At 36.3% G+C, this 12394-nt stretch overlaps 1 protein-coding gene across 1 annotated transcript; it reads left to right on the top strand.

Annotated features, from left to right (window-relative positions):
• Positions 1–4370: 4370 nt before the first annotated feature.
• Positions 4371–11587, top strand: LOC138319673 (uncharacterized). The gene is made up of 2 exons (XM_069262820.1): positions 4371–5867; positions 11561–11587. Exons 1-2 carry the CDS (start codon positions 4371–4373, stop codon positions 11585–11587), a joined length of 1524 nt encoding a protein of 507 aa, XP_069118921.1.
• Positions 11588–12394: the final 807 nt, after the last annotated feature.

The raw sequence follows: 12394 nt of genomic DNA on the forward strand, positions 1-12394 counted from the left end.
TTTTAACGGTGGTAATGGTGTAAAGTAAGTAACTTTTGTAACTGAAGAAAAATACTAAATCGTCTCCACCTGTTTTTGATAGTGAAAAAATACCATTTGTCAGCGATGGAGCATCTTAAAAGATAAATCCGAAGTCCCAACTTTTCAAGCGTAGTAAAAGTGTTTGGTATAAAGGAAAAAATATTTTCGTCGGCGGTGTAGTATCTTAAAATAAAAAAGACATATAAGAAATAACAAAGAGAATGAAGGTATCAAAAGCCTCATAATTTTACCGCCCATGATTATTCGATGAATTACATATTATTTCAGAAACTTGTATGTGCTTTTAGATATATTTTAAAGCCGTTGTTGCCTGATGACCTAGAATTAAGGATATACAATTTGACTGTTTAGGACGAAACCCCATGCGTACGTAACTATACTAAACTATTAACTATTTGAAGGACTCAACAATGTCGTGCAGGATGCAAAATAATTCCTTAATTTAACCATGCTTAAAATTAATACAAATGCTGGATATGTTACGTATTCATATCGTTGAAAACTATGTGCATATTCTGTATTGTAGCGAAGAATTAAATTATGACGAAATAATTACTTATGGTATTTAGCTATGTTCAATCGCAAAGGGATGTGTAAAAGATCAATATAAGGAGTGCCGAATTTTGCGACAACAGTATATTGTAGGTGGATAACGTCTTGTATCACCTGTCTCTAACAAGAACATGTGAGCAGACTAATGGCCCATTTACCTTTATCATCAAAGGCGACTGACCGCAAGAAGGCAAGTGGGTGACTGACTTTAAACATATTTTATTGTCTTATTGATCAGATGATTACAAAGCTTGAGTCCAACTGATGAAGCCTTGGTGACTAGGTTCAATAACTTAAGCGATGATTATAAGAATAATTCAATTTAATGTTCTAATTAATAAGTTTCGAATTGACGTAAAACAAATTGACGTAAATCGGTTACTTTGAAATCGCAAATGATAAGACACTATATCATACTTATATCACTCTAGCTATGTTCATTCAAAGTGTCTGTCTTATGTCTTTCATCTCCTCCTATGCACTGTACTTACTGATTATAGAAAAAATATTGACATTCATCAAAACTTAGTAAGGACAAAAATTACATTTTTAACCTAGTTATATAACGATGTTTTGTTACTCTGATAAGTAGCGATTTATGGTTCACCAGAAATGTTACAAGCATTCAAATTCACACTGGTTGAAAGCCATGATGCCATCACATCAGGGCATGGTGTCTAAATTGTAGTTTAGGGGAGTAAAAGATGAGAGCATGGACAAATGCGTGGTTCCGTATACAACTTCATTTGATGTTGACCTTCCTAATATTTGAGGTCGAACAAGCTATATGAACCCCATGCATGTCTATATTGGTGCATTCGAGAATTTAAAACTATGCACTGAGAACTGCCCTGCAGATAGGGCGTAAGAATTATACATGTTGTCTCTATTGCGTGATCGTAAAAGGCGACTAAATTAAAAGGATCTTATCTTTTCTCATCTTCTTATTTGACTTTATTTTTCCTAGCGTCTCCTTGACCACGCCTCAATTTTGGCTTTAAGTTGAGAGCGCTAGCTCCTTTGAGGTAGGCTCTGGGTTCTTTCAACTGGCCGAGTCACACCTTAGTCTATAATGGTAGCAAATCTGTTTCCTGCTTACCACACAGCACTCAGGCAACTGGTTCGTCCCTTGTCAGTATAATGTGCCGGGTGGGATGTGTCGCTTGGTGTCTTCGGCGACATGTTTCAGTGATATAGCAGTATAAAATGTACCGCAGCCTCCCAAAACATGCACCTTGCACTTCAAACACGCAAGACACCACATACACGGGAGACTGTCCTGAAATGACCCTGGTTGTTACGTAAATGTAACATACCAATCCAATATCATCAGTGTAAATCATTATAAAATATGGTAAGGAAAATTAATTAGAAGAAACAATGATGATGATGATGCCTACATGGTATATTTTATTCAATGATAGTGTTGTAGTTAAAAATAGCATTTTATACCATATTGGCCATTAGGTGTAGTGTCCTTTTTACTCAAATGGTGGTAACATGGTATTGTCGTTCAAAGATTGGTTATCGATATATTGATTTTTGCGTCAAAACTTTTTCATGGGGGTTGTGGTTGTCGCCCTTGGAATGGCGGATTTTTGAATTCCAGTGATCACCTCCGAGAATATTTTCTTTGGGAGAGTCAGGAGCAGTAAGAGATTTTCATTTTTCGAACCTCTTTTGATTCGGTAAGAATATTGAATTGATCAGGCTTCCTGCCTAGTGATTTGGTGTTTGCAATATGAACTTTTGACAACCTGTTTGCTGACTTTCTATATACTGATATAATATATATATATACCTGCGTTGTATATTGATGTGTACCGCGTCACTATAAATAGACTACGGTAATCGCCAAATTTTCGTCACGCTCTACTAATTCGTCGCTCTGACAGCGGTGTATATAGTGTTGTCGTACGGTGGAGAATATCTATATCTAATTATTGAACTGTTCTTTGGACAATGAAATTATTGATGAAATTGGCACCTTTGACAAACTTTGTTCCTCATTTTTGACATTTACACTATCATGTCATCGTTGAATGATCCCAATCGGGACTTGGTCCCATCCGCTACGTATTTTGACAGTGCTTTACTCCACCTCCCTAAAAGTGAATACATCTCGAAGTTAATAGAGATTGCGGCTAATTCTGAAAGCAAGATCTCCTGGTATCGGGCCATTCTTTATGACCGTGCTAAGGATATTGACGGATGTCCATCGTCGTCTAAACTGGTCACCCGCAAAACTACTAACAAGGGACAAGCCCAGGAGAAGTATGCGAAAGACTGCTATGTTCTTCAACAATTTCTCGATGGAGACTCAGCATCCGAATTATCTGATGTATTCTCCTCATCTCAGAAAATGAATCGTCAGTCCGTTAGTCAACCTGACATCTCTGTTTTGAATGTTACCATGAATAACACCGAGGAGTGTCTCCCAGTGAATCGTAGTGACATCGACTCGTTAAAGGCTGAATTAGCTAGTCTTCGTACATCGCTGCATGAGTGTAGAGAAACTTCAAACACCAGAATTGATTCTATTTTAGAAACTCAGAAGGGCTTGACTCATGATATATCCAGCATTAAATCTGATCTTCGCAAGGCATGTGATGCTATTGCCAATGTCTTTGGCACAGATCACTTTAGTATATCCTCATCTGAAGATTTTCCTGGAAAGCTTGGTGTCATCGCCTCTAAAGTCACAAATCTAGAGAAATCGAGGAATTCGGTTACTAAGGAGATTTCCGATATTTCCAAGTCATTGGAGGACAATAGTCTTGGGTTGTCACGCTTGAATGATAAAAGTTTTGGAAGTTCTTTGGCCATCCACGGTGATATCAAGGCTTCTAAAGAGAAAATGGCAGTGCTAGAAAACGACATTAGTCATGTTAAGCACAACACTTCCTCGGTAGTTGACAGTGTTTCTTCGCTGAAGTCACGTATACGACAAGTTGAGTCTGATGTTAAAGCTGTCTCTAACAAGACCAAAGAAACTACAGATATAGCGGTGAAAGCATTCGCGCAGGAACTCAGCACTCAGTTATCTGAGATGGAACAATTTGTAATTCTTAATACTCAAACTTCTTCAATGGTCAATGTTCCACCTGTGACCTCTGACAATACTTCTGTCCCATGTAGCGATATCCCTTCTATCGCTAATCACATCGAACCCCAGAAGGATATTCCCGATTATGGAACCCCATCGCGTCACGATGATACATCTAAGCTAGCTCCTCGGCGCTCGGTCATTAGTGCTAATTGTGCAAACATTCATCCTGTCGAATCACATCTGCCTATCCACGAGAATGTAGATGCTGAAGCATCACGTGGAATAGTTTGTAAAGATCACGGTGCTAAATCTGGATCGTCATTCTCGCTTCCTGCAAAACAACCATTTGACAAGGTCAGCAGTGTCGATTCAAGTGGGTTTGTGGCAGTGACTCGGAAGAAAACGACTCGCCTTTTTCTCAGCGGAATGTCGTCGGAAAGATGTTCCGTAGATGATATTAGAACATACCTCGAGTCTCGTAATGTGAGCGTTACATTTGTTCGGCTGCTCAAAAGCAAACGAAAATTTACCGTGTCTGCTCGTGTCAACGTAATATCGGCCGACATGTCAAAGATAAAGGAGTCTGGGTTCTGGCCAAAAGGCATTCGGTGTCGCAAGTGGATTTCAAATAATCAGTTCTATGGTTACAATGACAACTCGCGATCTGACAATAATGATAATGTATAAGGTTATTTACATAGTTTACCTGTTGTGCCTCATTTTAGCCATGTCGATGAACATCCGGTTTATGTCATGGAATGTAACCGGTATTATGTCGGCTGCATCTCATCTACACGAGGCTTTGAACAGGGAGCACATCGATATCTGTGGAATATCTGAGCACTGGCTCTATGAGGAGAACAGGCATCTGTTCTATAGCATTCACAAAGATTACGAGGCAGTCGTCATTTCAGACTTTTCTCTCCATACGCTTGCGGATCAACGCTGTCGTAAAGGTGGTGTTGCTATAATGTGGCACAGAAAACTCAGTGATATGATATCCGTTGTTGATTCAGACGATGACAGGATCGCCATTGTTAAACTTGTTACAGGGACTGATATTTGGTATTTTATCCAAGTTTACCTTCCTACATCTCGGTACGGTGCAGATATCTTCACGGATTACATTGCGAAACTCGATGATATATGTACAAACTTTTCTCTTAATGGATCCGTAATCCTTATGGGAGATTTTAATGCTCGGTTGAGTGGCCCACGCGTACCTAATTATGTAAATCATCGTGGCCAGTTGCTCCAGAGACTCATGGACCGGCATCAGCTTTGCGCTTTGTCAACCTCTGATGTATGTAGAGGCCCATTATTCTCGTATGTCCAGTCGGATGATGGATCGTCGTCCCTTATAGATCATATCATCATCAACTCGTCTAAGGTTGATCTTGTTTGTGATTGCGCTGTACTAGAACACGGATTCCTCGATGTCTCAAACCACAGACCTTTGTTATGTGAGCTACGCATTCCTCTTCCGGAACGTATGGATCATCATTGTAGTAAGATGATGCGATTTTCTTACAAGTGGATTACTACTGGAACTTCTGAGAACGTATCCGCTTATCGGGAAAGCTTAGAAGAAGCCATCGAGCAATCAACATTAGCAAACACGCGAGAACTTACGTGTGAGGATGACATTGATAAGTTTACTGACGAACTCGTTACCTGTATACAGAGTACGTCTGAAAGATCTCTGGTGAAACGGAAATTCTGCAAGTTCCTAAAACCGTATTGGAACGAGCACCTTAAGGACCTCCATCGGAATATGTGGCGTCTGCGTAAGGAATGGATAGCTGCAGGACGACCCCGCGATCCTTCCTCTGCTACATTTAGACTCTACAAAAATGCAAAGTGTTTATTTAGAAAAAGACATCGCCATATTTCAGAAGATCATGTTATAGACCTGAATAACGAAATAGAAAAATGTGCGGACGTTAGTCAAAGTTCATTTTGGTCTTTGGTTAAACGTCGCTGTAAATCATCATCGGGTGCTGTCGGTGCAGAAATGAACTTTAACGGGTCAGTCGTAAGAGACCCTGCTCTTTTAACCACCTGCTGGGGTCAGTATTTTGAAAACATTTACTCTCTGTCAACATGTGATCATTTTGATTCAAATTTCGAAGCCGAAATCAATAAATCAGTTACCAATACTTTAGCCAGTCATTCGGTAAAGTCTCAAGATTTTGATGAAATTCCACTGCAGGTTGTTAAAAGGGTATGTAGATGTTTACCACGTGGTAAAACAGCTGGATATGATAACATTGTGTACGAACATTTGATTTTTGCCAACGATAACTTGTACAACTGCCTTCATGCTCTTTTTAATGCTTTCGTTAGAGTAGAATATGTCCCTCCTGTACTTACAAAGGGGCTGATTTGTATACTGTATAAAGGTCACAACAAGCCAAAAACTGACCCTAACAGTTATCGTGCCATATCTCTTTTACCAGTAATTTTGAAAGTTTTTGAAAAAAATTTTGCTTGGTAGACTTGAAGAAACAAATTTGTTTATTCCAAATCCTCTACAGAATGGCTTTCAAAAGCACGTCAGTAGTACAATGACGTCATTTCTGGTTAATGAATCTATTACATTTGCAAAAGAAAATAACAGCAAACTTTTTACATGTTTTCTCGATGCTGCTAAAGCGTTTGATTGTGTTTGGCACAATGGTCTTTTTTACAAACTTCAAAACTTAGGTTTTAAATCAAAGTATATCAATATTATTGTTTCTCTATATTCGAACATGTATAGTGCTGTATTGCACCAAGGTTTGGTATCAAATTGGTTCAAGATACACCAAGGTACACGCCAGGGAAGTATTATTTCTCCGTGGCTGTACACAGTTTTCATTAATGACCTACTTAATGATTTATGTTCATCTCAGTACTCTCTTATCATACAAGATATAAATGTAACTTGTCCAACGCAAGCTGATGATATTACCCTTCTGTCTTTTTGTAAACGTGGTTTGGACTGTCTTATGGATATCTGTTACAATTACAGTTGTAAATGGAGATTTAGTTACAATGCATCTAAGTCTTCTGTGATTGTTTTTAACGAAAGCAAAAGTTCATTTTCGAAAGCAAAACGTCTGTGGAAACTCGGCAATGATACTGTCTCAGAATCTATAAATACCAAGCATGTCGGTATATTTCTAAATAAATTCAAACCAGGTTGTCCAGACGTCAATGAGACAGTTAACAAGCTTCGTAGTCAATGTTTTGCTTTGTTAAACTGTAATTTATTTGGTATTGGAATTAATCCATTGACCGCTGCTAAGTTGTACAAGACGGTAGTTATGCCAGGTAGCCTTTTTGGATGTGAACTCTGGTTCTCACTATCTGAAACTGAATGGAACCGCCTTGAAACAGTTCACCATTTGTGTGCTAAGCTTATTCAAGGTTTTCCAAGGCGCACCAGATCAGATATTGTCCTAAGTATGCTTGGGTTAACATCCATACGGTTAAATGTTGAACTTTCGAAACTTCGGTTCTTTTCTGCATTATGCAGAGCAGATATACGCTTTACTGCGAAGAGACTCTTCATACTACGTCTCTTTCATGTATATTTTGGTACCTACTGTAGCGAAAATGGTTTTGCTGTCGACATTTGGAACATTTTTCACAAATATGAATTGCAAGACTTCTTGTACCAATTCTTGCAAGATGGGATTTTTCCAGTGAAGCATTATTGGAAACATCTCATTAAGGCTGTCCTTCTTGGCGAGTACACCTCACAGTGGAGTGAACGCCTCACTGTCTGTGAAGAGTTTGAGAGGTTTAAAAACCTCCAGTGTGATATGCGTCCTTCGCCGATATGGTTCTTATCTAAATGTTACCCATATCTTGATAGAACGTTTAAAAATGTTGCTAAGCTATGGTGCATTTCACCAAATTGCGAACTCTCTTGTGCCCAGTGCAATGATTATGTATACGATGCAGTGGCACATTCTTTGCTAGACTGTCGTAGTCGCGCATTGCTATCTCTCCGTGACGTTTTTTTCACGAAGATAGTCAATGACTACCCAGTACAAGTTTACACCTTTTTAACCAACTCCTCAAGGGAAGTTCAGATCTCAATGCTCCTCGGCAGTCCACCAGCCACATTGAAAGATATTTTTATTAATGATGACCGATGCTTTGCGTCAATTGCTAAAGAATGCTGCATTTATTCCGAAAAAGCTTCACAGCTAACGTTTAACTAGTAAGAGTATGTCTCAATGCATCCTACACTCTGTGTTGTATTTTTTCCCTTTTTGTGGGTGTTTTTTTTTGTCATATTTTATAGTTATCACTTATTATTTTGATTGTTCTGCACTGTACCAATGTTCTCCTTATTTACCTAAAGTTTCTGTTGTTTTCCTGTTCATCATAATATAATACGTTCATTGTAACTCTTCAAATTTTGGAGGAATAAAGACATGAATGAATGAATGAATGAATGAATGAATGAATGAATATACATCTATTTTTTTACTTTGATGTAACAAATTGATATCGACAAAATTTTGAATTATTTTCACTCCGTATATGCCGGTATCATGAAATTCAATATGTAAAATTATCAATTACGAAACGTTTGTACCTTCTCCTGTGTCGCGTCACCCATACTGTTCGGTCAATTAAAAGGTTATTTTTGTCACTATTGAATATTTATGTTGCAAAAACCATTGCATTCATTTTTCCTATTGAATCAAATTGCGTTTCAGCCTTGAATAGTATTGCTGGTGTTGATGATTATACTGACGACATTTAGTTTTCTGGAATACGTAGCATTCTTCATTATAAAAAAATACATTTTCATCACTTTGCACACGTTGTTTATATTTTATACATTAAGTTTTGAAATAGATTGGCCTTTAGTTATTCTTATTTCCTTCCCCATTTACTGTATCCATATACTTGGACGCATTTCTTATTCACCCGAAAATAAAATAGTGTTTGAAATTAAATCTTTTTCTCTCATGGATTATTTTTAATAGTTTTCAGTATAATAATACAATTAACAGTACAATAACAATGAGAACAGTGCATACAATGGACAAATCGTATTGGTATCTTGATAATGTATATAGAAACTTTATAACATGTATTTTATAAGTCTTCTCGAGTAAGCAATGAACGCCATGAGTTAAAATCCTGGATTTAAGAAAACAACTCCTCTAAAAGTTCATGTGTCTCCTATTTCAATTATATTTACAGAATATTGCTTTAAACATGGTTTTACTTCTTTTTAAACAATATGTATACAAATGTAGACCACATGAAATGTATATAAACTTTGATGTTCTAAAATCTCATAACAGTTGTAATTATAAGGTAGAAAAGTATTTATACAATGAAAAAAGTAATTACTCTGCCTTTTAGTAGATGGCATTGATGGCGTGAATACTGTATGTAATGTATATTGTAATGTTGTTCGTATTGTACCATATATAAATGCATATATACCTTACAAGGTTTAAGTTGCAAAATTACAGTCGATCAGTAGATCAAGACAACAGAACTTTATTTAAAAGAAAATGTGCCCGTAGAAATATAAGTTTTCGTGTAGTAATAACTAGTTATAAGCAATACTAAGGAAAATAGTGTTTTCTCTTGATTCATTTACATAAATTGATTCTTGACCAAAATAAATCTATATTTCTTTCCTGTAATTATATATGTTTCTCTTCCCTACAGAAAGCGCAAAATTCAGAATATTGAACCTTAATTCTATATAAAAATACATTAGGCTAAAAAATATATGTCTGTTTAGGGTTACAATGGCAAAAAATAGTGTCTTTCACTTTAAAATAATGGCTGGAACCGGAGGCTGAGATCGAAATCCCGACTTTTAATTTCTTTCGTAGAAAAAATGGGGAAAAATAGGATCGGGGGTAAAAAAAAATTAGGGTCGGTCGGGTAACCCTAAACAGACATATAATTTTTTTACCTTAGTTGGCAGTATATGATGTAGAATTCTGTACGGTCTGCGATTGCAATTTGTATCTTGTATGAAGGTTCAATTATTTTTCCGTTATTCATTAGCTTTTTCAAGATCAAAGAAACATAGATCGATTAAAGAAAAAAACCCAAAACATTTCTTTAGATAGAAGGCCTACACGTGTTTACTTAATGGATGTACCAAAACCTTCTTTATGTACAGGGAAACCTGTTTCAAACCTTCGCATAATGTAAATTGTATATGAAAGTTATAAAAATGCAAGATTTGTATATGTTTAAAATTTGCCATCAGCATGCAACTAAATCTCGCATTAAAGATACCAAGATCACACGATTATTTATTTGAAACTAAGACTTGATAATGTCCAACCACTCTCTCACTCTAATACGACTATGGTAGTTAAAGATCGTTTATAGACCGACATGAAAATAAAAATATAGTTTCTGCTGTTCCAAGACTGATGTAAAGATCAAAATCGTTTTCGCATTGAACAGAATGTATTTAAATTCTGAAACCAATATTAAACAATAACAGTCTTTTTAAACTTTCCCGCACTCACACACACACACACACACACACACACACACACACACACACACACACACACACACACAATATAAGTTGTCCCTAACGGGCAAAATGTAGATATGGATGTTAATTGCATCTGACATTTAAAGTTCCATCAGAATACTTGGTAATATTCTTTATCGAAAAATCAAAAATAAATGGTAATAATTAGAATCTGTTTAAGTAGATTAAATGAATATACATAGCATCAAGATAGAGTAGAGTATAGGTTGCTCGTACTTTGAGGGGAAAAAAATCTTAATTAATTAATTATGTTTTTTTTTTTATTTCATTTCATTTTTTAAAGATGCTCCACCGCCGACAGAGCATAAATGATATTCTTCATTTGAACAATAATTGGTGTTTAATCGTGTATGTATATGCCAAACAAAAAATAATATAAAATAATTTATTCCGCCTTTGGTGCATGCGCAATCAGTACTTCATTCCATATAGGATGTAATGCCACAGAATTTTTTCGGGATGCAATTAATTATTTTCATATTTTTAACTTGAATCAAAATTAGAAGCTCAAACTTTTTAACGGTGGTAATGGTGTAAAGTAAGTAACTTTTGTAACTGAAGAAAAATACTAAATCGTCTCCACCTGTTTTTGATAGTGAAAAAATACCATTTGTCAGCGATGGAGCATCTTAAAAGATAAATCCGAAGTCCCAACTTTTCAAGCGTAGTAAAAGTGTTTGGTATAAAGGAAAAAATATTTTCGTCGGCGGTGTAGTATCTTAAAATAAAAAAGACATATAAGAAATAACAAAGAGAATGAAGGTATCAAAAGCCTCATAATTTTACCGCCCATGATTATTCGATGAATTACATATTATTTCAGAAACTTGTATGTGCTTTTAGATATATTTTAAAGCCGTTGTTGCCTGATGACCTAGAATTAAGGATATACAATTTGACTGTTTAGGACGAAACCCCATGCGTACGTAACTATACTAAACTCTAAACTATTTGAAGGACTCAACAATGTCGTGCAGGATGCAAAATAATTCCTTAATTTAACCATGCTTAAAATTAATACAAATGCTGGATATGTTACGTATTCATATCGTTGAAAACAATGTGCATATTCTGTATTGTAGCGAAGAATTAAATTATGACGAAATAATTACTTATGGTATTTAGCTATGTTCAATCGCAAAGGGATGTGTAAAAGATCAATATAAGGAGTGCCGAATTTTGCGACAACAGTATATATACTGACATGACATGGCAGGTCTTGTAGGTGGATAACGTCTTGTATCACCTGTCTCTAACAAGAACATGTGAGCAGAATAATGGCCCATTTACCTTTATCATCAAAGGCGACTGACCGCAAGAAGGCAAGTGGATGACTGACTTTAAACATATTTTATTGTCTTATTGATCAGATGATTACAAAGCTTGAGTCCAACTGATGAAGCCTTGGTGACTAGGTTCAATAACTTAAGCGATGATTATAAGAATAATTCAATTTAATGTTCTAATTAATAAGTTTCGAATTGACGTAAAACAAATTGACGTAAATCGGTTACTTTGAAATCGCAAATGATAAGACACTATAGCATACTTGTATCACTCTAGCTATGTTCATTCAAAGTGTCTGTCTTATGTCTTTCATCTCCTCCTATGCACTGTACTTACTGATTATAGAAAAAATATTGACATTCATCAAAACTTAGTAGGGACAAAAATTACATTTTTAACCTAGTTATATAACGATGTTTTGTTACTCTGATAAGTAGCGATTTATGGTTCACCAGAAATGTTACAAGCATTCAAATTCACACTGGTTGAAAGCCATGATGCCATCACATCAAGGCATGGTGTCTAAATTGTAGTTTAGGGGAGTAAAAGATGAGAGCATGGACAAATGCGTGGTTCCGTATACAACTTCATTTGATGTTGACCTTCCTAATATTTGAGGTCGAACAAGCTATATGAACCCCATGCATGTCTATATTGGTGCATTCGAGAATTTAAAACTATGCACTGAGAACTGCCCTGCAGATAGGGCGTAAGAATTATACATGTCGTCTCTATTGCGTGATCGTAAAAGGCGACTAAATTAAAAGGATCTTATCTTTTCTCATCTTCTTATTTGACTTTATTTTTCCTAGCGTCTCCTTGACCACGCCTCAATTTTGGTTTTAAGTTGAGAGCGCTCGCTCCTTTGAGGTAGGCTCTGGGTTCTTTCAACTGGCCAAGTCACACCTTAGTCTATA

The sequence above is a fragment of the Argopecten irradians genome, chromosome 3, assembly GCF_041381155.1.
Source record: "Argopecten irradians isolate NY chromosome 3, Ai_NY, whole genome shotgun sequence".
Taxonomy (NCBI): Eukaryota; Metazoa; Mollusca; class Bivalvia; order Pectinida; family Pectinidae; genus Argopecten; species Argopecten irradians.